Genomic DNA, 27,953 nt, shown 5'->3' with positions numbered 1-27,953 from the left:
CACAGCTAAGCCCTGCACAAAAAAAAAAAACGATGGAAGAAAAGGGTCAGTGTTGAGTTATACATTTTTATTTTCTAATAGGTACAATACTAAAATAAACACAAATTAAAAAAAAGTTTTATTAAAACAAAACTGTACAAAAAAGCAGTTATACTACATTTTAATTACAGAACAGTCTACTGTCCAAAAGGCACTAATCCAGAATAGGAGATACAATGATACAGGACTCATTGGAACTATTTTAATCAATACAATAGAGCACTTGTTTCTCTGTCCATTCACATACAGAAACAAGGACTTTTGCTACAGTCATTACACATTGTTATAAATATGAGCCCTACGTGGAAAGGTGCAGTATCGCTCTCCCTGGGCCGCGGGTCAGCTCTAACAAACACAGGGATTAAATTAAAAAAGAATTGAAAAAAAGGGGGGCACAAGGGCAGAGGTTGATGGTTTGTTTTCATGCTGCCAGGGGAAGGTGTGATGGACTTTGAACCTCACCTGCATTTGGATCTCCAGAGGCTGGACCAATTTCCTCAAGGGACTGGAGGTGAACTTCCATCATCTCCTGCCCCAAGCTTCCTATCAGTTCCTACATCCTGTCCTGTCCAGTTTCCTTTGGCCCTTTCTTTCCCTGGATAATTCTCTGTGATGGATAAATAACAATTCCCAAGCACACCAAGGGTTCTCAGGTTTCCTACACCATTCCTTTTCTCCTCACAGGGAGCCACCAGCACCTTGCAGACGAAGGCAGTGACTGGGAGAAGAGTTTGGGATGCTCTTCTCCACACTCAGTGCCTTCACTGCAAGGGCATGAACAGAGGACCCCTCTCCAGGCTGCTCCAGAGCCAAGCCAGGGTGCCCCAAAGCCACCAGGGCTGCTGGGTGGAGGTTCCTGAGGGACACAGGGGGAGTTTCAGCCCATCCCCTCCCCAGCCTTCCCTCCTGACACCCAAAACCCCAAGAGCAGCCAGTGGGGAACACGAGGCTCTTCCTCCATCCCCCGTGGGCTGGGACTGAGGTTCAGCACCTTCCCACCACGAGGATCTGCTCCTCATCCCTCCCAACCTACCCAATCCATTTTTTTCCCCAAAAAATGCCGGGCTGAGGAGCAGCAGCAGAGCATGGAAACGCATTTAGGGAACAGCTACAGAGGAGCCGACCAGCACATGAATATTCAACTTCACCATGAGGAGCAGCGCAGGGAAATTCAACATCTTGTCTTTCAGCTGAAGGAGCAGCCCTTAAGAGCAAGACCAGGGTGGATCTGAAGGGGATGATGATGAGGATGAGGATGATGAGGGGCATCACCTGACTCGTTCCTGTGGAGGAAGGAGGTCGGACGCACGGCAGGAGAGGGATACTGCACCTTTGGAACAGTGTCATACACATAAGACAAAGACAGGCATCTGGATGTTAACAAAAATAAGTAACAAAGAAATATGATTAAACAAAATCTCTTCTCACATCATCCTATACTACATCCTCCTTCTGCTTAGCAGAAAATTGTACGTACACAAAAATACAAATACACAATTTTGTAGAACAGTCTGATTTTAATATATTTATATATATTTATATTTATATGAGTGGCAGGTTAGTTCATTATATAGAGCTTTTTGCACTTTTGGCTCATATGCAACAAGGCTTTATAAATTCAGCTTTAGCTTTCATTCAGGTTTTATAGCTTCTTGAACATTTGTTTTCACATTTAAAGCAGCATCCAATTTGCAAGAGGAGTTGGTGGTGGCTACAGCAAGGATCAGGTCAAGAGGTTATTTGGGGGCTGGGGGGGAGGAGAATATACATTCCAGTGTGAGTGTGAGTGTGAGTGTGAGTGTGAGTGTGCGCTAGTGCTCATGGAAAACCGACCAGAGGGTGAGCACACCCCTCCAGGATCCCATGGTTACCTCTTGAGGTAGGCAGGACACCTACAGCAGATGAGACAAGGGCCCAGCTGGGGCAAACCTGCAGCTGGGAGAGGCTGACGGGGGAATGGACAGGGCAGGGACGGGACACGGCTCGTCCTGGGTGTCACTGGTGGACCTGGTGGCAGTGAAGGGACAGGAGATGCACGGCTGGCACCCGCCCCAGGCCGAGGTCACGGTGGGACAAAGCCGAGACACAGAATTTGGATGTGAGGAACCTCCCCGGGGTTTTGCTCTGATTTTTGGGTGGCTCTGAGGCTGTTCCACCGTGCCCTCGCTCGGGGGTTTGCAACGCTCAACTGCAGCGTCCATCTGCTGCCACCAGCGTGCACTGCCAGTGACAGCCAGGAAATGTCACCTGCAAAAGGCACCTCGGGGCAGGGCCAAGGGTGCCACAGGCTCCACTAACAGTGCACTTCCATCAGGACCCAGCAACTGATTCCCACAGGATCGCTGCTTCTATCAACACCCAGCCCCTCCCCAGAGGCTGTTTCTGCCCTCTGCAGGGATGTCCTCACAGCTTTCCTTGCCAAAAGTCCTTTCCCAGGCTTTCCCCCCTCAGAGTGAAATCATTTTGTTGCTGATGAAAAATAAAAGATCTACACACAGATTGCTTTCATTTGCTGAACCCTTAAGTGGTACTAAAACACCTTGATAGTGTTCTGTTACCTCCTTTCACTCTGGTCAGAAGAAATCCTCCTTCAGTGAATTTTTTTGAACTATCACTGATACCTCTATTCTTTAAATCCACGTGAGATTCTCACCTATACAAAATTATAAGCACCTGCCAACAGTTAGGATTATTTGGACAAAATGTTTAGCAGGTGCCACTGTGATAAACCTAGAAATAATTAAGGATATAGGAAGAAACTGCCTTTGGGATTCCAGAGAGGTTTTGGCTGCCCCATCCCTGGAAATGTTCCAGGCCAGGTTGGACAGGGCAAACTAGGACAGTGGGAGGTGTCCCTGCCCATGGCAGGGGTGGGACTGGATGATTTTTAAGGTTCTTTCCAACCCAAACCATTCTGTGATTCCAAAGGAAGTGATTGAAGAAGCCCATCAGCTTTTTCCACCCAGACCTGGTTTTCCAGAGGTGGATGTTTGTCACCCAGAGCTCTTTGTATCTGCAATCCAAGAGGCAGTTTCCTCCTGAACTCCATCCAAGCCTCCCCTCTTTGCCATCCACCCCAGATCAGAGCTTGCAAACGTTTGGCTCAGAACTGAGATCCCCCTGCAGAGGACTGAGAACCAAGGGGGGCAGCACGAGGAAGGAACGGGGAATCTTCTCCAGCCGGATTGTGCCGGACTCACTGGAGGGATGTGCGGAGGGACGCAGGGAGGGCTTTTCTTAAGAGGGCAATGAGGTCTAATCCTATTCCTCCAGCTCGCTCTGGAGTCCTGTTCCTCACTTAGGCACTTTTAAAATGGACATTAAGAAAAAAAAACCCTAAAATGAAAGAAGTACTGCAGGTATCTCCCGCTTCCCGGGCTTTCAGCAGCCTTGGGAAGATGACAAAGACCAGAGGAAGACAGCCAAGGCAATGTGTCTGGAAATGAGAGCTCCTCATGGCCACAAACTTTGACTCGTCACCCTTCGACAGAGATGAAACCAAACTGAGTTTAAATCTGCTGTTCCTGGGTTACTTTAGGGGCACAGCCTGTCCCACGGTGGCACAGTGACATCACAGGGTGTGACAGTGCACTGTGCTCTCCCAGCCTCAACCAGCAGCACTGGGGGGAGCAGGGCTGCCCAGAACCAGCCAGAACTCCAGCAGCAAAACCAGGGAGGCTGTGATGAGATTCAAAGACATTCCTGGAGCTGACAGCAAGGAAAAGGGGGTTTGCTTTGGGGTTTTTACTGGGTGATAGGATGGGGAATCTGTCCCGCCCAAAAGACCAAACAGGGCTCTGATCCCACAGCAATCAAAAATCAGTCACCAACTTCAGGGCAGCACGAGGCTCAGGATGACCCAAATTCACACAGAAGCCAAAAAAAAAAGGAACAGAAAATTCAGTGGATAACACTGGAGGATGGGGAGCTCAAAATCCAAACTCTGTTTTCACTGTGAATTTTTTCATCTGGAACAGTGACTTCAAGATTTCCCAATGATTTTCAAGCCTAAACCAACTGATGAATAATAATGAAAAGCTGCTCTGGCTGCAGTGAGGGATCCCTAGCCCTGGATAAAGGAAGTGTCCAAGGGGAGCAGCAGACTCCTGGGGAAGCTGTGCAAATCCAGGCATTCCAAACACCCCCATGAAAAGCAGGCACCCAAACTGGGACAATCCACTGCTCCCAGTAAGGTCCCAACACAAAGGGCAAGCAAGGCAAAATAAACTGGAACAAGAAAAGCCAGGCTGGACAGGGCTGGGAGCAAACTGGGATAGTGGAAGGTGTCCCTGCACATGGCAGAGGGAGGAACTGGATGAGCTTTAATGTCCCTTCCAACCCAAACCATTCCACAATTCCATGAAAAAAACATTTCCACTTTGTCCCTCTCCCAGGGTCCAACCTGCTGCTGTAAACTGGCTGAATTTATGAGCTGATTGGTTTTTTTTAACCAGCCAAAGTAGATAAAATTGTTTTTATTTATTTCATATATACTTCGACTTCAAGTAAGTAATGGATACAGCACCATCTAAAAGGCCAAAGGAAAGGGGAATGTCTCCCAGTAAACAAATCTTCCCAGTAAAAAAAAGACAGTCCAAGTAATAATAAAAAAATTATACTTAAAAATTGCTGTTTCTGTGATTTTCTAATCATCCAAACTGCAGAGAGGGAAGGGAGAAGGGTCTGAGAGCTGGGAAACCCCAGAGCAGAAGGTTTGGAAGCTTCTGCCCTACACTGGATTGGTTTTTATAGGGTGGAAGCAACATAAATCCCTCACTTGGAGGCTGCAAGGACAACAGCTTCAGGTCAGAGCACTTCAGCACAGGCAAACCGGGTTAAATGGGATTATTGGGATGTGAAGGGGTTTGTATGAAAAATAAAAGAAATTATTTCTATGAGAAGCACTGAAATCTGGGAAAATAACGGGACAAATTCAGTACCGAGAATCAACTTCAGAGGAAAGCAAATGGCTCAGAGCAGTTGAGGAGGGTTGAGCTCAGACTCTCCACAGGAATTCCTTCAAGGAATGCAGGAAAGAAGGAGACATCAGTTCAGCAAGAGGGCTTGTGCTGCCTGTGAGATCTTTTTGAAGCCCTCTGATAATGGTGTTTGTGAAAATCAGCTGCTGAGGCACTGCTGCCCAAAGAAATGGTTGTAATTGATCAAATTCTATTTATGCTGGATTTTTGGGGGTAATGGGACAAGATTTTTATTGTATGGAACTGGGGTTAGAGACATAAGGCACGGTGTGTTCTCTGATGGAAAGTTCTTGCTGCAGAGAACCCCTCCAGAACTCAAATCTCTATAAATATTCAATATTCTGAACAAGTTCTAAAGGTAAAAGACACGTTTTATCTCTTTGGAGTCACAGATTTACAATTAAGGCCAGAAGGGACCAGGCTGTCACCTACAAGGAGACCCTGAAGGTCGGGTGGCCTCCCACAATCCTGATGCAAACTCCCTATTCCATCTACTTCAGAAAATAAAAAAACTTAAAAAAAAAAACCCAAACACAACCCTAATTGAAAGTGTCTCTCTATTCTGCATCACTCTTTACAAATTTATCACATATATGCACCACTCCAAACCCAAACTCATCCCACACACTGGAAGTGGAGATGCTCCTGCTGATTTCACTCCTTAATTTTACCAATTTTCAAGGTAAGAACAGCCTGGATGTGGCAGGGACAGTCTGTGGCATGTTGGGCTTGAGAAGATCTGTTTACAATGCATAAAGGAAAAGGAAAACCTGGTCAGTGAGTTGATGTTTGGAATTCCTGGCTCTGGTGAGAGTATTTTCCACCCTATCCCTACAGCCCTGTCAAAGAGAGAAGCAGCAGCTTCATCAGCAGGCAGACTTCAAAAAAAAATTCTATCCTAAGTCAAACATGCTTTGAGGAACAGAATAAATGCTTAATATTCTTAATGGAATATACTGGGTGAGAAATATTAATTAATAATTTACTTTCATTATCTCTCTGCCCTCCTTGAGCGATCTGACGGATAAACTGTGTAAGTAAAATGTATTTTTAAATCTCAAATGATGTCAAATATATCTCAGAAGGCTGAATCCAACCTCTTAATTAAAGAGGTGGGTTATTTAAGCTACATGTGCCATCTTGCCATAACATGGAAGACTTTAATTAGTTAAGGAGAAGGGAGAGGAGGACGGGAAGCTGAATTGAGGCCAGTGACAGCAGCAAGTGAATATCTAAAAATGTATTTTCTAAACCAGAAGTTGTTCCCATTGCTACTGGGAGTGCAGTGGTGGGAACTGTGCTGGAAGAGATGAAGTACCCACGGCCACAAGTCTGCTCTGAACTGGGATTCACGAGGATTTCAGTGCAAAGAAGCTGAAAAGTAACTGGAAGATTTAAAGAAGAGCCTAAGGAAGTCCCTCAATTCTCTTGAGAATTTGTTGGTGATAGGAACTCGACAGTTTTACTAAAATTGACTCAGAGTCCCTCTAAGCATCTTCACATGCCAACAAAATGTGGAAAGCTGCCTGATAACTGGAGAACAGCACTATGGAGAGATCTGGGCAGAAACTTAAGGGCAGAAGTGGAGCACAGTGCTCAGTGGGCAACAGATACTGACAAAAACAGATTTAAAAGGCACAGAACATCCTATGGCAGATGCTTTTGGAGAATCTAACAACTCATCAGGGGAAAATGATGATATTTTGGGTCATCACCAGCTATCCTGGGTGAATGGCAAGGGTGGTGTCCAGCCAACTTTCCTGTGGGGGGATAGTTTGAGATTCCTTTAAGGAAAAAGGGGAGTTAGCTCCTATTACTACACTCTGTTAGCTGAGAGAGCAGAGCTGGAGGAGAAAGGGCAACGAGTAAGGCTTCCAAACTGGGAATGGCAATTTGGAGTGGCTCCCACGAGCCAGGGACATTCCCTGCTCCAAGGAACCCTCCACCTGCAGACAGGTGAAAACTCAGGATGAGTTCATGGCTCGTCCTCTCCATCTCCTGAAACCCAAAATGAGCCACAAGAGCTAAAGCAGGCCCTGGGCAATCTGTCCCCAGGCTGTCACACAACCAAATGTCCTCTTTGTCTCCCCAGCTCACTGGGAGCAGGGAACACAGAATGAGGAGGAGCAGCTTTGCATAGAAACCGAGCTCGCTTCAGTCCCTGCTGTTTGTAAGTCACCATTCACTGAGGTCATTATTTAAGTTTACAGAGGAGCTGTGTTCCAAGTGTCACTAATAACACTGGTATTAAAAGAGAATTAGGGGGCGGGAGATCTTCTGTTTTCAATCACAGGAAAGACAGAAATCCTTTTAATCACGGCCATGCCAATCCCTCCGTTCTAAAGCCGCTAATTACCCGTCAGGGACACCCAGGCATTGAAAAGAGCTGCCATCACTGTGACTGCCACACTCCCAGGCATTTATCCTGCCCATCCCAATTACCCTGGCTGCAGCCTGAAAGGATTCAGCACAAGTGTGCCGGGTGTTTTGATCAGCAGAACACACCCGCTGCCATTGAGCAGAGAGGGGATAAATGGCAGAGGGAGGCTTCTGCCAAGGCAGCTGAGGGAGAGATGCTCTGCACATACAGAAACATCAAAGCCCATCACCAGCTCCATGGCTTCGGTTCATTCCTGCTTCAGCTCTTGGCTGGAGAGCTCCAGACCTCCCTGAAAGAGTGGGAAAGAGCTCCACACTGCAGCCATCAAGCCCATTGGTTCCTTCACTGCATCAGCCTGATTAAAAGTGGCGTTGAAAATGTTTTGTGAATTTTCCCCTGTGTTTCAAATGGCAAATTCTTTTCTAGCTCCGTGGTGGCTGTGGCTGCTCCATCCCTGGAAGTGTCCAAAGCCAGGATGGACACTTGGAGCAGCCTGGGATGGAGGAAGATGTCCCTGCCCTTGGCATGGGTGGGGCTGGATGCTCTTTAAAATCCCTTCCCACTCAACCCATTCCACGATTCTCTGCTATAAACTACAAACCAAAAAATTCCAGGCTATTTTTAAGTGACAAAACCTAAGGCCAAGGATGGCAACAAACTCTTCAGCACAAGAGTTTAAATTTTTCTCCCTCTGCCTCACTGCTGCCACTGAGATAAACTTCCACTGGTTTGATTTGATTTACATTTGTTGGACAAAAACCAACATCAAATCACTGTCACCTTCCTGACAGTGCTCAAAACACCCAACCACGCTCTTCTGGTTGTAACACATTTCTCACAAAGGAAAAAAGATCATTTCAGTGTATTTTAAATTTGGATTTGTGGCTGCCATCTCTAGAATGCCTCTGGTTTTCATGAATGTGCAATGTCAGACAGTTTCAACCCCATAAATTTGACAGCAGAAAGAGAGGCTGAAATGAAGGGTTTAGGGCTGTACCAAATCCCTTTTGGCCAATAACTGATCCAATATCCTGAGTAAATATCCCAGCTGCTCAAAAGCCCAAGGGGGAATGTTTTAGGTTGAAATGTCTCTGCAATTCCTCTTGGGAACTGCAAGGTATTTTTTTTGGTCAGGCCATCAACCTTCCCTTCCAAGGAATCACAGTGAAAACTCCACAAAACTCCATTAAAGTAGCTGGGATCAGGATCCAAGCCCTGCCTGCTGCTACAAACACACAAAATCCATGTATGGAACATATATTAAGGTCACTGACACGTAACACAAATTTAAAACCAATCCTGCCAACAAAGATTCCTGCCAAATGCCAAAAGCTGCACCAAACCAAAGATTACTGCCAAAAAAGCTTAAGACTTTGATCAAAATAATATCATCAAGTTAAATAACTTCAAAGAGTGCAAGAGCTATTTGAGTGGGAAAACTGAGATAAAATGAGAGCAAAGCTTTGACAAAAGCCCCTAAATTTGCTGGTAATTACACAATGAAGCTGATGAGCACTGGGAAGTGGGGGCTGCACCTTGGAGCTGGAGTGGGAGGAGGAACATTATTACAAATATTAATTAAAATGAGTAGGGATAAAGCAGAGGAGGGGTTGGGAACCATCCCCAACTGAACACCCACAGCTCAGGATTAGGGGCAGAGCCTCACACTGAATTTAGTGATTTGCAAAGTGTGACTCCAGCTTTGGATCCCAGTTAGGATCACACAAAGGGAACCAACATCCTGCATCACAGCAGCAATTCTGAGTTTGGAAAATTCTTACACCAATTTTAGTGTGTTTATCTGCATGAAAAATAAAAGCTATTCCAGCTACCACACTGCTTTCCCTAGAAGTGGCCAACAGCACAAGGAAAGGGGGATCCAAGTGAGCATAATCTGACTTTTTCCCAGTCAAACCCTCTCAGCTCCTAATAATCACCAATTTGTGATTTACTGACCCCAAATTTCTGGCTTACCACAGTAGTCACCAGTGGGCTTGAGTTAACCCCAGTTTTTCCTGAAATAAGTTCAGATATGTGGAGTTTCTCACTTGTACTCACAGCAGCAAGACAAAGATAAATCTTCACAAAATTAAGGCAAAACTGTTCTACAAATCACAGATGCTACAAAAACATGAAAAACTTACCAGTCTGATGTTAGGCAATGAAACAAACAGAATAAGTCAAATATCCCTGAAGAACTGTGTAAACAGAGCAAATAATTAATGAAATCTCTAACTTATGGCTTGATTGGAGCCTGGAGCCAGACCCTGCAAATAAAGCTCCTCTCTATTAGTAAACTAGGAAAGACAATTTTTATGAACAGCAAAACAGAAAAAGCCCTCAACAAATAAACAGAATTTCTTTAAACAAGTCAACATGTACAAATCAGGACTAGGGAACACATCAACCTGAGCAGGTCTGCACAGAATCAGAGAAACATTTAGGTCAGAAGAAACCTCTGGAGGCCTCTAATCCAACCCTGTCCAGTTGAATTTTGAGTATCCCCAAGGATGGGAATTTCACTGACTTTCTGGACAATTTCTACCACTGAGCATGAAAATATTTCTATTTATATTCATCTGGGATTTTTCTTACTGCAGCTTTAGCCCTCTGCCCCTCAGGTTTTTGCTGGGCACCTCTGAGAAGAGCCTGGCTCTGTCTTCCCTGGAATCACGGAATATCCTGAGCTGGAAGGGACTCACAAGGATCATCAAAGTCCAACTCCTGACCCTGCACTGGACCCCCAAATTAGAACTAATTTATTAAGACAGTTAAACCCAAAATCTGGGATGTCCCCAGAGCCAGCCTGGACAATCCCAGCTCCTGCAATCTCCCACAATGGGATGTGCTCCAATCCTCCCTCTCGCCCCTCCTGCCCACACACCGGTCCCACAAATGATGGACAGAGGGGTCTAAACCCTTTCCATGAGCTCCTGGAGGCTCTTAATGAGATTCCTTAACTGCTGCAAGGATGCACTGCAGACTCACATGCAGCACAGACTTCACTGTAACCCAATATGTGTCTATGAAGATCTATGAAGATGTGTACTCAGAAGATCAACAGAAAACAAATCTGCTGATTTTTATCAACTCATAAGGCTTTTGCAAATGTTTGGGACCTCATATTTCACGGAAAAGGGTGGGGGAACTAAAAAAAAACCCAACATCAAAACAATCCAGAAAAGAAGTGGAGGTAGAAATTGTTGTTTTAAGAAGATGGTCAGAGACGACAACTCAAGTAAAAGGACTTTATGAGGGACAAATTATCAGCCAGAATTCACCCTAAAAAGTTAAAAGCAATCTGTGACCATCACAGATGAGGAGCTTCTTAAATTAACTTCTTCTCTGTTCACAGAACAAGAAGGTAGCTCGGATCTGCCACCAGAGCTGCTTCAAGGAAACCCCCAGAGAACAAACTGCAGCGACTCCAGCCTGGCTCCAACAAACTCCATTGCACTGCTACCAAAATGAGGCTTCATTTCCAAGGAAACCCACAGACAGAAAGACAAAGATGACTCCTATATAGTGGAAGAACCCCCAGAAGAAAGAATTCCAGGATTCCTGAATTCCAGGACACAGCCTGCACTGGTTCTTTGATTTACTCCAGATCACGTTTGCTCGCCTCGGTACCATCACATCAGCACCTGTCCCATCACAGATAACTCACCTCAAACCAAAAAGGGACTGACCAACTGCAAATGGCTCCTTATCAACTTCCAGGATGAAGGGAACGACCTGCCAGGAGCACCTGGGGACAGCTGAGGTCCCACTGGTTCCTCTGAGGTGCCACTTGTCCCTCGTAACCTCCCCATGCCCCAAGAGAAGCCAGAACAGACACACCCCAAACACCGACCCCACAAGGGGTTGATCCCCCAGATATTTGATATTTTCTCTGCTAAGGTGACAATGTGGGAAGGCAGAAATCTGGTATTTACAGCCCAGGAAGATCTGCCAATCTCCAGCTGCTTGCAAGGGGTTTTTTACCTGTTTAACCTTCAGAGAAGATGCTGGTGTGGGATGTCAGCAGCTTCCTGACAGTGACAAACAGAATTAAAACCAGATTATTCTACATTAGATGGCACAGACACACAATTTCAGAGGTGTTACTTTGATCCTGCATGACATGAACCTATAATCAGGATACAGAGGTTCTAATACTATTTTTATACTTTCCTATTGCTTTAAAAAGGCAAAGCCTCAAACAATGCCTTTTTACAGATATTATAGTAAGCAATAAGCAATATTTCTTTTAAAATTGCAGCTGTCCAACAGTTTGAGTCTGTTCTTTTTAAAATGAAACAGCCAGAACAAATGGTGGTGGCAAGCCCAACGTAAAGAGGTCATCGATTATTAAAATCTCCTTACTATAAATCGTGGATGTTGCTTGTCAGCTCAGTGTGTGACTGCGGAATGAATAACTAGGTAAAATTCCACTAAGGCTCGAGTTTGCTCCATCATTCTGCTGTGCAAAAAGAGAAATAAAAGCTCTCCCCATCCTTTCACTCCTTAGTACCAAAAACATTCATACAGGCAGGAAGAAAATAACTGCAGTGGTGCAATGGTCGCTGATCCGAGCCCTGCCTTTCCTGAGTCCGCCCTGATGCTACTCATGAATTTGCCTACTCGAGAAATGCAATAAAACAGAAAAAAAAGGTGGCTTCATTCTGTTCCAGTGATCTACATCTAAGGAAAGCACGTAAATTTTCCAATGAAATCCCTAAGTGAAGTCAAGGCCAAGCCTCACCTATAGATCTTCCAAGGGCCGAAGAGGACAGGATCTCCTCGGCACTTGGGGGAGCAGTTTGCTCCATGAGGACAGAGGGAGCTGATCTGGAGGGCTCAGCCTGGCTCAAACCTGCTGAGCAGCCACGCTGGAGGGGTCACCAAGCTCTCTGAGAGTTAAGAGGGAGGAAGGGATGAGAACAAAGCGAGCAGCAGCAGCTTCCACCTCGAAACTGGAGGGGAGTGAAGGGAAATCCATCCTCCAGACTGAGCTGTTTTCCCCTCTTTAAGCCATTCCCACACAAACTGGGAAGATAAAGCGGGACGTGGAGGAAACGCTGGGCAAACTTTTATATAAGTGTCTCCATACAAAAATTTCTGCAGGTTTTTAATTTGTTCTCTGCTAATGTAACACAGCCCTGCCCGTCTCTAACACTCCTCGTGCTGTTTCCATCAAAATGTTTCCTCTTACCGGCAGCAACACATCATTCTATCAGGATGCCAGGAGATCATTTCCACACAATGCTAGCAGATGTAATTTTCTTAGATGCACACACAGTTCATCATTTAGATACTAGATGACAAGGTGATCGCAGGGTGACTCTGTAATGCAAGTTGGCTGTTTGGTATTTGGAATTCTCAAATGATAAAAAAAAGACTTATCAAATATAAATATCTTTAAGAAAAAAGTAACAAAAGTGCTACATATGATCAAGGAAAACAATTCCATTAGTTCCTGCTACTTAGAGTAGGTTTGCTTTACAAGTATTACCACATCCATTATCAGTATGGCTTCCAATTATTAATTAAATTGCTCGTAGCAGTATAGCTTTCTCACACCTTAACAAAGACAGAGTAAAGAGAACACAAAACATTCACACCCCATTTCTCAGGTAAGAGATCCTCCTGCCTTCAAACAAACAAAAAAAGTTCGTATTTAGGAGAATATTTATGCTCTGATGGTTATCTAGCAAAGGTCAGATGTCGAATTCTCCAGTAACCCTTCAGGCTAGTCAGGAGGCGTTACTTACACAGGCGTGTAAAAATCCACTCACCCATTTCAGGACCTTAACAACCTTCCTGGAAAACATTGCTTTGGAAAGTGGCAAAGCGGAGAGGGGAGGAGGGTGGGGACAGAAAAGGTGAGAGAGGAGGAATTAAAGGTGAAATTGTTAATGACAGATGGGTAAGAGTCTAGACCTCTTCTGAGCAGGCACTGCCAGCCACGCCAAGAACGAGCAGTGGTTCTGAGAAGTGGACTGTTGTCCATTAGACATTCAGCTCATTTTTCATTTGATCCCAGGCTGGGCTTCAACCACGGTCCCAGAGGCAGAAGGCAGCACTTCTCCACTCAGCCACGCAGCTCGTGAGAGTAGAGGATGTCTGTGTTGAATATGGGAGCAACAACCGGAATGTGGGAATGTGTTTCCAATGGACATTCTCAGCACAGCACCCGAAAGTAAACGGAGTCACTGTATGAGCAGTGAGGCACGGCTTATTGCAGCTGGAAATCGTTTATTCCCAGGCTGGAGTGGGGTTTCTAAGTGTTCTTTTTACTCTCTGTTGGTACTCCCGGTCTGGTGTCCATCCACCCTGTGCCACTACCTCAGCTTGCATCCTTTCAGTCTCAGGGCAGGGAAAGCGTACGGACTATCGGTTTCAACACCATCTCTAAGGTTATCCAAGATTTTAAGTGTAGCCTAAGACTTGTAATTGAGGGCTGTCTAAAATACCTGGAAGCACTTTGAATGCTAAGACAGAGCAGCAAGATTTTTTTTTTTTTTAACTTTTTTTTTTTTCCTTTTTTTTTTTTGGTTTTTTTTGGATTTTACCTTTCTAGCCACTGGGGGCCGGGAGAGGGAGGTTGGTTGGTTGATTGATTATTTATTGGGAATTAATACTGAGAGAGTATATGCAAAGGCTGAGGGCACCATGCCATCTTCACAGAACAAGACCCTAACAGCTAACTGACGTACAAGAAACTGCAAAGTTATACTGTAAGAACACATATTAAGGACCGAGGAAAGTCTGCTAAGGTGCTACGTCTAAAACTAAGTTACTTCTTGCTTTGACCCTCCCCTTTCTTGGCATCAGTCGTCGTCCAGAGCCTCTGTCTTGATCTCGTTGGCTCCTTGCCGGGCCAGCGCCAGGATGGTGTGGTTGACTGCTGCCATCTCCACGGCTAAGGAAATGGGGTCTTGGTGGTCACTGTGGCTAGTGCTGTCATCCTGGGAGCCAGGGGGAAGGAGCAGAGAGAGGCAGGGTTATTCCATGAGGATAAACCGCGGCGGGGAGAACAAACGCGCCGAGCGACCGTGGGGGGACGGAGCGGGGTCACAGCGTGGGTTTGGGACTGCTCCCCTCACTGTGCACACAAAGGTAGGAGAGGAAGGGAGTGGGGGACCCAGATCTGGAGGAAAATATTGGATTATAAAGACAGAAGTGATACACAAGTCAGGAAAGCAAATCAAGACAGGAATCACAGGGCACGGCACAGGTCCATGCTCACAGTTGGATAATCCAGTTCTGGTCACCCCATTTAGGTTATCCCTGGCCATGGTAGGGGGTGGAACAAGATAAACTTTAAGGTCCCTTCCAACCCAAACCATTCTCTGGTTCTCTGATTCTATTTGATGCCACAACAGAAATCCAAAAAGCAGAAAAAAAAATCCCAAGGGAAAATGTTTCCTCATGAGAAGAAGCTAAACAGAGCCAAGTCCTCCAGTTTGGGGAAGAAATGGCTGATGGTTGATATGATAAATGTTTATTACAAATAATTGGAAAATAAGAGGGCAATTGTCCTCTTTTTTTTATGATTTAATAATCAAAGACACTCACTGGAATGATAATGTGATCCAAGGCAGCAGTGGGAAGCAGTGCTCACTTAGCACAGTTCAGGATTCACTGATTTTTACATCAGACAAAAGTAAAAATGGCTTTAGAACATGGGGGCGTGACAAATCCAGGGGAAATTAGTTTGCTAGAAATTAGGAAAACTCAGGAAGACTCTTAAAACTACTGACTTCCAGAAGCTGGAAGCTAGTAGAATGAAATAATTCTATCCATATTAGAGAACTACTTTTTCTTTAACTGGTACTATTGACCAGAACTATGACATAAACTGAGCCTAACCCTTGGTCCAAGTCAGCATCCTGTGAAAATATTGAATTCACACAGATACAGGGGAGAATACACTGGAAAACTCTTTGAATGCTAACAAAACCAGTGACTGAAGAGGACTGGAACCACCATAAATCAAATACTGAATTCTGGGAAAAATCATGGTGTTTTCCCCTCTTTAAATGGGGCACTAATAGTTTTCCCCTATGATCTTGGAGTTTTAAATTATCATTTACAGAAAAGAAATCATAAACATTTATCAGTCTTCCAACAGCCTTCAAGTGATGAACTTGTGTGATTTAAAATTTAAAATGTGCATAGAGCATTTTTAAATTCAGATGATGGGTGGCAAATGTTGAGGAGGACCAAAAAAAACCATTAAAAAGCCAGGATTTGGTAAAATCCTGAGGTTATTTAGAAGAATTCATTCATTTATAACAAGGGCCTGGTAAATTTTAGGGCCTCTCAGAAATCTTTATCATGGTTCAAATACAGAGCCCTAAAATCTGGGGGGTTTAGGCATTTTGTTAGTATTTAGATGAACTTTGTGTTTTAAAGTTTATTTGAGTTTAAGTGTTGCTGTGGAAAACAGAATTTCTGCATTTAACAGCTAAAGGATGTTAAATGGTCATCAAGGAGAACTTGCCATTTAATCTGCTTTGCTGCTAATGACTAATGACACCTCGCAGAAGAGCCCAGATTACTGAGAAATGTAATTTCTAAGGCCTCTAAACAAAGATCTTTAAATTTTAATAACCTATTTATTTCTCTTTTCGAAGTATGCTGGTTAATGCACAGAAGAAGAACAGTTTGGGAGTCTGCATCATGCTCCACCTCAGTATTCTGGTCTTGTGTCTGTCTGACACGGAATTTTCTGGGCTTGGCAGTGGTTTCTAAATATTTTATGGCAGTCACAGAGCAGCTTCTCAGCACTGAGAGCCAGAAAAGTTGGTCCCACCAAATCTGCTGGTGCTGAGCTACAAAAAGGGTCTCAATCCCCATCAGGAGCAGAGCAGCTGCCTCTGCCAGGGATCTGCTGAACTGGGCCAGAGCCAAGTGTGCCAGGGACTCATTCCAGGACACTCAGCAGCCTTTGGAGGAGGAGAATTCCCAGCTTCTCCCAAAAGAGGCGGTGAAAAGGGATCCAGAAACATTTCCTCTCAAAAGCAGCTGAGGGAACTGCTGGAGTCACTGGTGCCAAGCACACACAGCCCTGGGGGTTTGGCCAACACTGGGAAAATTGGGAAGGGGGTGCAATACCTGTCAGGAAGGTGTGGGAAGGAAGGGTCACCAACTTTAGGGTAGGTGAGGGCTCAGAGTGCGGGAAGGGGTATTCTTTTGCTAGAGAATTTAAAAAAGAAGTTGCTGGGTTAAAGGGTTAAAAATAACCAAGAAAAAGAGAGAACAGGCAAGAATTAAAATGCAAAACCAAAAAGAAAAAAGGTAACATGTAGACAATCAAAATAGTGGCACATTGTTGCAGAACGATATGGGATAGGCCAAATAAAGGTCAGAGTTTAGTAAATCAAATCCTTTCCCCCCACCCTTCACCCTTTGTCTGTCAGTGTCTGAGGGATGATCCTGAGAAGCTCCTGGAAGGTTCCCCCACAGAATAGAGAGAGGGGGCTCAGAACCTTTCAGGAGGGTGCTCAGTGCTCAGAATCCTGCTGGGAAAGGCTGGCACAAGGAATTCTGAAGGGTCCTGGGCACTCAGTGCTCAGAATCCTGCTGGGAAAGGCTGGCACAAGGAATTCTGAAGGGTCCTGGGCACTCAGTGCTCAGAATCCTGCTGGGAAAGGCTGGCACAAGGAATCCTGAAGGGTCCTGGGCACTCAGTGCTCAGAATCCTGCTGGGAAAGGCTGGCACAAGGAATCCTGAAGGGTCCTGGGCACTCAGTGCTCAGAATCCTGCTGGGATAGGCTGGCACAAGGAATTTGAAGGGTCCTGGGCACTCAGTGCTCAGAATCCTGCTGGGATAGGCTGGCACAAGGAATTCTGAAGGGTCCTGGGCACTCAGTGCTCAGAATCCTGCTGGGATAGGCTGGCACAAGGAATTCTGAAGAGTGCTGGGCAGGGCACTCTCCTGTTTGTGTCTAGGGCTGGGTCAGCAGCTCACAGCAGGTGTGGCCCATGCTAGAATGAACAGAGCCTTCCTTACAGAAGGAAATAAGAGGTGCCCAGTTTGTTGGGGATCATTCCTGGTGCCTGACACACATGAAAGAGCTGCCCACCCCTTCCTGAGGGAGGGGAACTCAGTGCTGGGGGATGAGAGCGTGGGCATGGCAGGGCTGTGGCTGGGGTGAGGCTCCCCTGCCGTGTCTCAGGCATTGTGTGTGGTGTGAGGGGTGTAACTTGCTTGTTTGGAGCAGATCCTCCTGTCTTCTTCTACCTTCTCTGCTTCTCTGCCTCCCTCGGAACACCGTCCCTCCTCCTCCCCGTTGCGTACTTGCCAAGTGTCCTGTTGGGAGGCAACAAATCCACGTGGGTGAACACTGGATTCTCCCCCTTTCCCCATCACAACGACACAAAATCCAAAGAAAACAGGATTTTCAAGAGGCAAAAGGGCCTTTTTAGGTGTTTGAGCTCTCCTCAGTGCTCACCTGCTCTGAGTAGTCGTTGCCGTCCACGTCATCGCTGTTGGAGTGACCTCCCGGACTCTGTACATCTATTCCATGGCTCTCCAGGATTGCTGCTTCTTCGAAAAAAGCAAATGGATCCCTCATTTATCTGATGCATTGGAGCAGCTAAAGTAACTAGGGGGTTGTTTTTTCTGTTTTTCAGGAAGTTAGAATGTCCGGAGGGACAGGGGTAGTTCTGAGCCCCTTGCTCTTCACTCTCCCACATTTGGGAAGGCAGCACAGGTACAAACACTGAAATCTTTCCCTGCCAACTCCCAGACTTGTCTGTGAGTAAAAATCCCTGTGCTCCAGCCAGGCCTAACAGGAATCAGTGTCATCTCCAAGGCACTGGAGTGGCAAAGGCATTTCCTGTAAATCTTCCCCCATAGTTTGGACTGGCAGCACTCGAGGGGGTGGGCAGTGTCTGAAAACAGATGGGAGAAATTTCTGAAAGCACTTCAGGGATTTGAAAACACAAAAATCCATCTTCTAGTAGGATTCAAACATCTAAAGCTCCCTCTGGCTCTTTTTAATCTCTTTCCAAACCTCCTCCCCAAACACTAAACTCCACCCACCTTGGACTGAGCTTGCTTTACTCCCCCATCCCTTTGAGAAGCTGTTTTTACTTGTAGAAAAATAAATTTAGTTAAATTTCAGTAATGTGTTAAATGATGTAATAAGAACAGTAATAAAGCAAAATAGTGGAACATTTGAAATAATTAAAAATACTGGAAATAAGCAGATATGGATGTCTTTCCACCCATGTGTTGCAAAAGTAATTCTGCATAATATCTAAGTAAGGCCATCAAAGTTCTCTATGAATGGCAGGAGTTTGTTGAATCCAGGCCACTGAGGTGATTAATTTTCCTTAGAATATCTTATCCACATCAGAGGGTCTCCTTGCTACAAGTTCAGAGTCACTTTTGATTTCATTACAATCAGCTAAGAACTCACAGGGTTAACTCTGAAGTGATGTTTTGTTTTTTCCTCATCATCAAAAAAAATATGGCTTTTTTCCAGCCACTTGTCCCTGGGCAAAACCTTGGAAAGCTGTCAGGGGCAGAGGTATAACCAGGATAAACACCACACTAAGTCTGTGAACCTGCCAACATCTCCATCTCCTTTATTTACAGTTTTGAGGTTTCATTTCAGATTTGAGTTTGGATCCTCAAAGGGGGGAAATGCAACTCTCCTTCCACCTACAAAATCCTCATTTTGCTTTTTAAAGCTGACCTTCCAGTAAAACTTTGTAACTGCATCACTCCTCCTGCACTGATGACAGAACTCTACAAATTACACGTATTCCACAAAAAATCTGGAGCAGCAAGGGGCTCATTTTCATAATTCCTCCAGGCTGTCAGCACCTCTGGCGTTTTCACTGATTTATTCTCACGTCGTTGCCACCTCTCCTGAGCACTCCCCAAGCCTTGCAGGTGGGCTCTGTGATACATTACCGATATTGGCTCTCCTCTTGATCTCCTTCCTCCTGTTGGCAAACCAGTTGTACACTTTGAGGGAGGTGACTCGCTCCAAATCTGACAATTTTTTTCCTAGGAAAGCAACAGAGGGAAAAAGAACAGTTCAGAGGTGATACTCACTGGGTTCTAGAGAAGATGTGGCTGCCACATCCCTGGGAAGTGTCCAAGAACAGCTTGGAAAAGGCTTGGAGCAAACTGGGATAGTGGAAAGTGTCCCTGTCCTGGGATTGGAACTTTAGATGAGCTCTGAGGTCCCTGCTCATCCAAACAATTCTGGGATTCTATGGGATAAACCCCTGAATGACAGACAGCACTGGCAAGTTGTTACAACTGAGAAAAAAGTGAACTTTATGTGGCTCAAACTCCTGTGTCCAGGTGCTGTGGCACTAACTGCCAAATCTCTTTTATTCTGATTTTTAAAAATCTGAAATACAGCAATTTCTTCAACCAATTCAATCCAGAGCCACGGGAGAATGAAGGGTTGCTTTTCCAGTTTGAGCACAAAACTGAGATTCCAAAAACTGAAATTCCTGCCCCATCCCTGGGGCTCCTTCTCTTACCGTGTGTCACGAGGGTACAGCTCACAAAACAAAATGAATGGAGAGGTTTTGTGCCACCCTTGCAATCTGCTCTCCTTTCTCTCAGCCCCCAGCACCCATCACACCCTCCCAACTGTGCCAGGTCACTCGGGATCTTTGGGGGTGGATGCTGGAAACCAGATCACTGGATTTTTACACTTTAACCAACAAAAAAAAATCCCAAAAACCAGGAGGCAGCTATAGAAAACAATGCCTTTATCTGGTCATCAGTATAAATAAGGGAAGACTGGAGGGAGTCCCTTATTTGTTCAGTATTCCAAGGACATCCTGGAAAGCTCTTCTGTTGCTCTTGACCCTATATAAAATATTCTCCATATCTCCATCCTCAGACCTCTGCAGGCTACACAGGGTTGAGCCCCTCCTGCTTCTGACTCCTTCTCAAAGTTTATTTATTCAGCATACAAAACACCCATGTAATTGCAGCAATCTGCACACTTAAATAAGTTAGGAGAGATGAGACAAGTGAAAGAAAGAAAACTCTGGAAATTGATAGCTTGGCTGCTGCCTAATGCTTTGCATCAGCACCACTGGCAGTGTTTTACTGCTCCCTGACATGCAGCACTCTGTTCCAAGCTGCTCCACAAACCAGCAGCACAGCCAGGAATCAAATCCTCAGCTCTCTGCTCCTCTCTACCTGATGGAATTTTCAGGGAAAAAGTACTTTGCCATGAGAGTGCTCAACACTGTGGAACAGGGGCCTGGAGGCAGGAAAAGCTCCGGTTCTGGAGATGCTGAAAATCTCATCTGAGCTGCTCCTGCCTCACCAGATGAACTCCAGAGTTCATTCCACTCTCAACTGGTCTGACCCTGTGCCTCCTGTGCCAGTCCCAGCTATCCACAACTCCCTGGAAGGATAACAAGGTGGGGATTCATCTTTTCTCCCACAGAAAAAAGAGACAGGACAAGAGGAAATGGCCTTAAGCTGTACCAGAGGAGGTTCAGGTTGGATATTGGGAACAATTCCTGCCTGGAAAGGGCTGCTCAGCCCTGGCACCGCTGCCCAGGGCAGGGGTGCAGTCCCCATCCCTGGAGGGATTTAAAATCCCTGTGGATGTGGCACTTGGGGACACGGATCAGTGCTGGGGATGGCTGGACTTGATGATCCCAGAGGTTTTTCCATCCTAAATAATTTTGTGATTCCATGTGCATGACTCACGCCTTAGTTGCCTTCTCATTAATTTTTATTCTGGTTGTATGAAATCTAAATATATCCAAAACACAAGTTCTGAAATCTATGTAAATGTTTGGTTAGCAAAACTAAGCAAAGGCAGGTGCATCCACTAACACTACACTGAATATTCATGCTCCTCTCCCAAGGATAACTTCTCCAGAAACAGGGAAAATGCAACTTGTTGACCTAAAGATAAGGTCCTCCATTAACACCCAGGTTCTAATATGAGATTCCTGTCTGGCAGCTGAAAAATACTGAAAAACAGGAGAGCTGAGCTCCTTCCTCCTCCAAAAACCTGATTTATCAGTCAAAGGTTGATGACCTTGGAGGTCTTTTCCAACCCAAATGATTCTGTGATTCTGCAAACATCAGTCTGAGAACTCAGGGTGCTGAAACCTCTTTGTTTTTGGGCAGGATCCCCAGCAGTTCCTCACCTGGTTTTTGTATAACTGCGTTACAGGCGTTGGCAATTTCTTCTCTCTTCGCCTCGTCGGGATATTGATTCTCATTGAAGTAACTGCAAAAGAGGAAACAAAAAAATCTCAGTTTTTTTCTTAAGAAATCCAAGCATGGAGATTCCAAAGCAGCTCCACTAAAAGGTGTCAGCTGCTGATTTATGCATCACTCCTCCACAGGCACCAGACACAGTGAATTTTATGGATGAAGTAACATCAGCCTGTGCTTATGTCCACATGGAATGAAGGAAACTTCCCAAATCCCTCAGATAAATGAGTATTATCCCAGCACTTGGAATATTGTACTAGGACACCCAAAAATGCAGGCAATTCCATGGATAGCAGAGTTAAGATTGTCAAGTGAAGCATCATCTCCAAGACACCACAGGCCTTTGATTTTATCATCTATTTATTATTTCTCCCCTGACACACGCCCAGCTTAGGCAGAAGGAGCTGTTGAAGATTGATTTTGATCCCTGTTCACATACATTTATTAATATACCAATAGTCATACATACTTTTAATATCTATATTATGCAAACCCCCACAAATACTGCAGAGACAGGTATGGTGTGGAGATGCTATGAAATTACACAGGACAATTTCTACAGCCAGATTTTTTTTTTTAAACCACAATTTAAAACTTTTCAGTCTTGCTCAGAACGACGCATTGAGTACAACACGCTTCTAACAGTATTTTTCTGGAATAATTCTGATTTTATTGTACTTTATATGCAGCAAACATCCCATAAGAGTTAAAACTGTTTCCTCTTTTACCTCATTGAACCGCTCTGCAAATTTTAATGAACTGATTTACATTCTACAGAGCTTATCAGATCTGCATTAAAACCAACAAAACGTCCTGTTTACTTCAATGGACTCTGCTAATCACACCACAAGCAGGGATACCACTGTTTTTTCTGTAGATTATCCATAGTATATAATCCTAGGACTTCTTTTATCAACTTTGATCAGCAGCAGGTCCGGCTGTTGGACAGCTGCTCTGGATTTGAAAAGAAGATTATTTATTTCCTTAACTGCAGATCATTTGGTAGTGGGAGATTCAAGCATATTGAGGCAATTATTATTTTCCATTATTCATCCAGTGGATTGGCCCCAGTTCCTTTTTATGGAAATCCAGATTCTGTTCCATACAGGAACTGTTTCTGTCCAAACTTTGGACACTCAGGTTGAATTTTAGGTGCCACCACTTCATCCCCCTGTTCACAGAGTCATTTTCAGCCACAGCTATGCCCAAAAGGGGTTCTTATTTCAAAGTTGCTGCTCAGTAAGAGAAATCCCACATCAGCTCAGGGATTTACACCATTCATGTACTTCCAGGTGATCTGCTGGAAGAGAGCAAATGGAACCACAGGAATAACTCAATCTTCTCTAAATGAAGGGCAGCTCTGCCTTAAACTTCAGTTTAAGTGTTGGAAAAGTTGGGAGCCTGTCAGCCAACATTTCCACAATTAGAGTGAACTAATTGCTGGAATACAAGGAGGAGTTCCCTGACACAGGATTGGTGTCTTTGTCCAGCTTTCTGAGAATTTAGAATGAACATCACGGCCTCTGCACATGGTGATTTTTAAAATGTTTTCTCTCCTCTTCCATGTCTTTCCCCTTTCTGTGATTCCAGCCTTTGAAGTGATGTGTGTGTCTATCTCAACTTGCAAACTTCTCTTCAAAGGGGTCACGTTCTGTACAAAGGTGCATTTTTAGGGAATGGAGAGCTTGGAAAACAGAGCAGAAAATGCTTTTTGCAGTAGGTAGTGATGGAAGCAGAAGCTCAGGATCCCAGTTCAACAGCCCCATGACAATATTTCAGCTCTCCTACCTACAGGGCACTGCCCTCTGCCCAGAGCCAAGAATCATTTCCTCTTTTAAGCACCCTGAGACAAAGGAACATCAAGAGATCACGGCTGAAAACTGCTGCTCTGTAAATTACAGGAACACACTGCCTGCCCTGGAGTCCTAACCAGGAACCCAGGTCAGCACCACATGTCCAAAAATCAACATTTATGGAAGAAATTACAAAATACATAAAATTATCAGTCAGGGTGATAATGAACTGCCCATTCTTGTTGATGCAAAAAACTGAGACACTAATTAAAGCAGCAAAGACAACACCAGAGCCACCAGTGACCCTTTTCTTGTCACCTAACTCAATACTGTCCCTTCACCAAGCCACAGACAGGCTTTTGCTGCCTCCAACAAGTAACAAAACCATTTTCTACCAACAACAAAACTTCAGCCCATGCTTACAGTTCCCAGGGATAACAGGAAATCTCCCTGTGATGGAGCAAACTTCCAGAACTGCACAATGAACGAGACATCTCTTCTAGCAAATGAGGGAGTTCTGTGTATTCCAGTCATTTCTGTGATTCAGAAACTGCTGAAAAAGTCATTTTTACCTCTAAACATTTTACAACTAAGTTATAAACAATACATCTGCCTGAAATTGTTCATCATCCTGAAATGTTTTCTGTAAATTCAAATAGGAATTTCTGATCTTTTCATGTAAAATGTCTAAAACTTTCTGCAAGGAAAGTGAACCTTACTAGAAAATGTGAAATTCTTCTCATCCTAAATCTCCAGTTTATGAAATAGCATCCAAAATCTCAGTGAGTTGTTACACAGCTGTCCTGGTCATTTTTGTGGGGATCACAAAGCCAAGTGGGTGCCAGCTGGAAGGGGAACTTCTGGAGCAGTAAAAATTCTGTTTCTGCAGTTGACAGAAATTTTAGAACCTGCCTCTCCTTCTCCCTGCTGGATTATTCCTTATCCTCATTAATGATTCTTTAGTGACTTCTCCTTTCCCCACACATTCAACCTCCCCATAAACTTGGCCAGCCCTCAACTTGTGCTCCCCAAAATGGAATCTTGTGCTCAGAACTGAATCCCAGGATGGTGTGGGGTGCAAGGCACCTTAAAGATAATTCAGTTCCAACACCCTGCCATGGCCAGGGACACCTTCCACTATCCCAGGCTGATCCAGCTCAACCTTGGACACTTCTAAGGATCTCTGGGCAGCCTGTGCCAGGCTCTCCCCACCCTCCCAGGGAAGAATTCCTCCCCGAAATCCAACCTAAATCTATCCCCCTTCAGCTTAAGGCCATTCTTGAGGCCACACTGCTCCTCCCCATGACCATATTGTGCTTTTAGTGATTGAAGGAGTGCAAGCTGCTTTATCAGAGCTCACACCCTGAAACGAAAAGGTCTCACAGCTCCAGGTAACCCAAAATACCCAACCCAAATTGCTGATTTTTCTCCTCAGCCTCCAAATTCCCCGTGCAGTAACTCCACCAACACATCACATTTCATCCCCACCCCTTGTGGCTGACATGCCATGACACCAAGCACATTTAAAGCCTCCCACATGTGGCACTTAGTGGTGAGCACAATCCTGGTTGATGGTTGGACCTGATGATCTGAAAGGTCTTTTTCACCCCTAATCACTCTATGATTCTATGATTGCTGGAAAGCAGATGAGAAAAATTAAGTTTTTAAGATAGGGAAGCCATGGAAAAAAATTCAAGACTTCATCACTGACTATTTTGTTTGCTCATGTAGATGTTGTGAAAACACTATGATTTTTTTGGACTACGGTTCTTGCAGTAAATTAATTATTCTGCCTCTACTTCTGTTTCTTATCAGCCAGGTACACAGGGAAAGAATGCAGGATGTCTGAAATTCCCTTCACAGCCACAAACCTGTTCACAGTCTGAAAAGTTTCTGAAAGCTACAGATGAAAAATATGAAGCAATATGAACTTAAAAGGAAAGAAAAAAAAAAAGAAAAGGAGCAGGCACAAGTAACTCCTGCAAAGGCACACTGCTTTCTAGACAAAGGGCAGCTGTCAGCTGAATACCTTCCATGAAGAAACCAAATGATCTCTTTTGTGGAAAATGACAGTGGAGGATTAAAATGAAAAGTGGCCAAATAATTTACATGAGATGAGAATCCATATGATGGTAAAGAATGCAGATATCCTTGAAGCCGTTTCATTTCAATAACACTGAAGCCTAGAAAAATTGCAGATTCAGAGAAACCCTCTTTCTTTCAGGGATAATGTGCTTAGGACAATGATGGAGAGGGAATCCATCTCAGCCCAGGGCTCTGTAATGGAAGGAGAAGCCTCCCCCCGATTCTTTACCAAGGTGCCCCTCTCTGAATTCCTGCAATAGCTGCCAATCTTTTTATTTTTTTTCCTTCTGTTCTCGAGGCTGAGATATCAGATGCATTAAGCAATGCCTCAGTAGTGTTCCTGATAATCCACAGTGAAAGTCTTGTTGCTTCCTATCAGCTTTGCAGCTGCCAGGGAAGTGTCTGAAACAACCACGGAGTGCCACAAGGATGGGCGGGGTCGGTGCTTTTCCAGATAAGGAGAGAGATGAAGCACCCCCAAACTGATCAAAAGAGCCCCAAAACTGATCAAAATACCCCAAAGCTGAGGAAATGCTTAGTTTACAGCAGGACCTAGTGGTTAAAGCTTCCAAGTGTGGCAGGGGTTCCAAGTGGAGAGGCTCAAATGTGTTGCAGGGTAACAATTCATGGTCCTGCTGCAGCTGAATCACTCTCGGAGATATCCAGTCCCAACATAAAAAATTGGGGGTTTATCCAATGCAGAATCTACCATAACTTTAAATCACCTTTGGAAACAAACTGTAAAAATCCTCATTTTTTAAAAATCTCTCTCATTCCCAACTCAGGTATGGAGACACAGATCACCCTCACTGGAGGAAGGATAATTGACCTTGACCAATTAATGGGAGGAAGAACACACAGATGGATATTTACTGAAGAACAGCACACGTGCTGGAAGCTCACTCCCTCCCTTCACTTTGTGTTCACCTCACCTGGGAGTGAAATACCCTGCACTCCTGTTGGGGCTCCAACTCCTCTGCTGGAGACAAAAGAGTCACAGAATGGTTTGGGCTGGAAGGACCTTGAAGATCTCTGTAATTCCCACCCCCTGCCAAGGGCAGGGACACCTTCCCCTATCCCAGGCTGCTCCAAGCCCTGTCCAACCCGGCCTTGGACACTTCCAGGAACACGAGATTCATCTTCCCCGAAATTCAGGCTGCAGTCCAGCTGAACACAATTTAATCACAGAGCAAAGGGAACGATCCCATCCTCTCCCTCAGTCCCTTTTTGCAGGAATGTTTTGTGCCCAGCTGCCTCCCTGCTCCAGCTCCCCACCCGTGCCAAGAGAGGCGGGAGGACACGGCTGAAAAGGCAGCTGGGCCCAGCTCCTTCCACTGCAGCTCCCAAAGATCCTCTCCAAGGGATGCTGAAAGCAAAGCCAGAGCCACGGGCTCGGCCAGCAGCCCAGGGAGGGATGGAAAAGCAGAACTGCCCAGCTCCCACCCCTGTGGATGAGCTTGTGCTGTCCCCAGGGATGGAGCTCCCTGCCAAACCCTCTGGTGGTTCAAAATACACGAGGTGAAAGCAGCTCCTCTGGCTCTGATAAGATGCCTGTAATTTCAGCTCCCTATCTGGTTTCCCTCCCAAGAGTTCCTCTGCTTTCCACTGACAAGGCACAGAAAACACTCAAATGTAGTGTTAAATGTATTTATCTCTCATTAGTACATTTATCACCCCAGTATCACCCAGCAGGCAGAGGTCACTGTTCCAGTCTTTGTGGCTTTTAGCAGAACTATTATTCAGGCTGTCAAATCAATGGAAATATTTCTGAAGTTAGTCTGTCATCTGTGCCTGAGATCTTATCTCAGCATGGCATGAGACAGACTGTCAGAGGAGTGACATTCAGAGCGTAATCTCATCAGAAAGTGTAATGACTGGTTTATTTCCCAGTAAATACTGGCCAAGAATATCCCTAATGCCATTCTCAGCGAGGTCAGCAGATGACACCACCAGTTTTATCTCCTGATATTTCTACCGATTCCCTAGGAATGACATGGGTGTCAACTAAACCCATGACATAAAGTCATTTTTATTTCTGACAGCAAAATTAAAGCTCAAAGATATCCCCTCCACAGATAAACTGTGATGGAGCTGAGAACTTCCCCCAGGACTGCAAAACATAACCAGGCAAGGATGGGAGGTGCAGCTCTCTGGATGGACTTCAGCTGAGGCTGCAGCTCAACCAGATCTTTTAAGCAGCAAAACAAATCTAAGAAAAAAATCCCTGACCCAGAAAAACACTGACAAACCACGATGGCTGCGGCTCTCTGCTGTTTTTTCCATGGCACCATCATTTAGCCAATGGATTCCACAGGTCCATGGATTTACAGGAATGGAGAAACCACTGCAGGACTGTAGCTTGACCTCCTCTACAGCACTGACAAGAGGTCTCTCAGCAATTCTGGAATTAAGCCCAGATCTTCTGTGCAGCCTGCAGAGATCTCCAGTCCCAACATAAAAAATT

At 45.0% G+C, this 27,953-nt stretch overlaps 1 protein-coding gene across 11 annotated transcripts in view; it reads right to left on the bottom strand.

Moving 5' to 3' along the window:
- Positions 1 to 46: 46 nt before the first annotated feature.
- Positions 47 to 27,953, bottom strand: part of HMBOX1 (homeobox containing 1) — a 116,354-nt gene continuing 88,447 nt past the window's right edge. For 4 of the 11 annotated variants that reach the window (XM_063423050.1, XM_063423043.1, XM_063423067.1 and 1 more), the window contains 5 exons: positions 21,542 to 21,624; positions 19,314 to 19,409; positions 17,842 to 17,936; positions 17,598 to 17,699; positions 47 to 14,348 (listed from right to left, as the gene is read on the bottom strand). In XM_063423050.1, coding sequence (XP_063279120.1) covers positions 14,211 to 14,348; positions 17,598 to 17,699; positions 17,842 to 17,936; positions 19,314 to 19,409; positions 21,542 to 21,624 — 514 coding nt within the window. In that variant the 3' untranslated portion in view covers positions 47 to 14,210. Of the gene's footprint in view, positions 14,349 to 16,500; positions 16,582 to 17,597; positions 17,700 to 17,841; positions 17,937 to 19,313; positions 19,410 to 21,541; positions 21,625 to 27,953 lie in introns of all 11 variants that reach the window. The other 7 variants (XM_063423112.1, XM_063423120.1, XM_063423087.1 and 4 more) reach the window with 7 other exon arrangements.

The sequence above is a fragment of the Prinia subflava genome, chromosome 2, assembly GCF_021018805.1.
Source record: "Prinia subflava isolate CZ2003 ecotype Zambia chromosome 2, Cam_Psub_1.2, whole genome shotgun sequence".
NCBI lineage: Eukaryota > Metazoa > Chordata > Aves > Passeriformes > Cisticolidae > Prinia > Prinia subflava.
The sequence above is the reverse complement of the archived record's forward strand: the minus strand, read 5'-3'. Positions and strand labels throughout refer to the sequence as shown.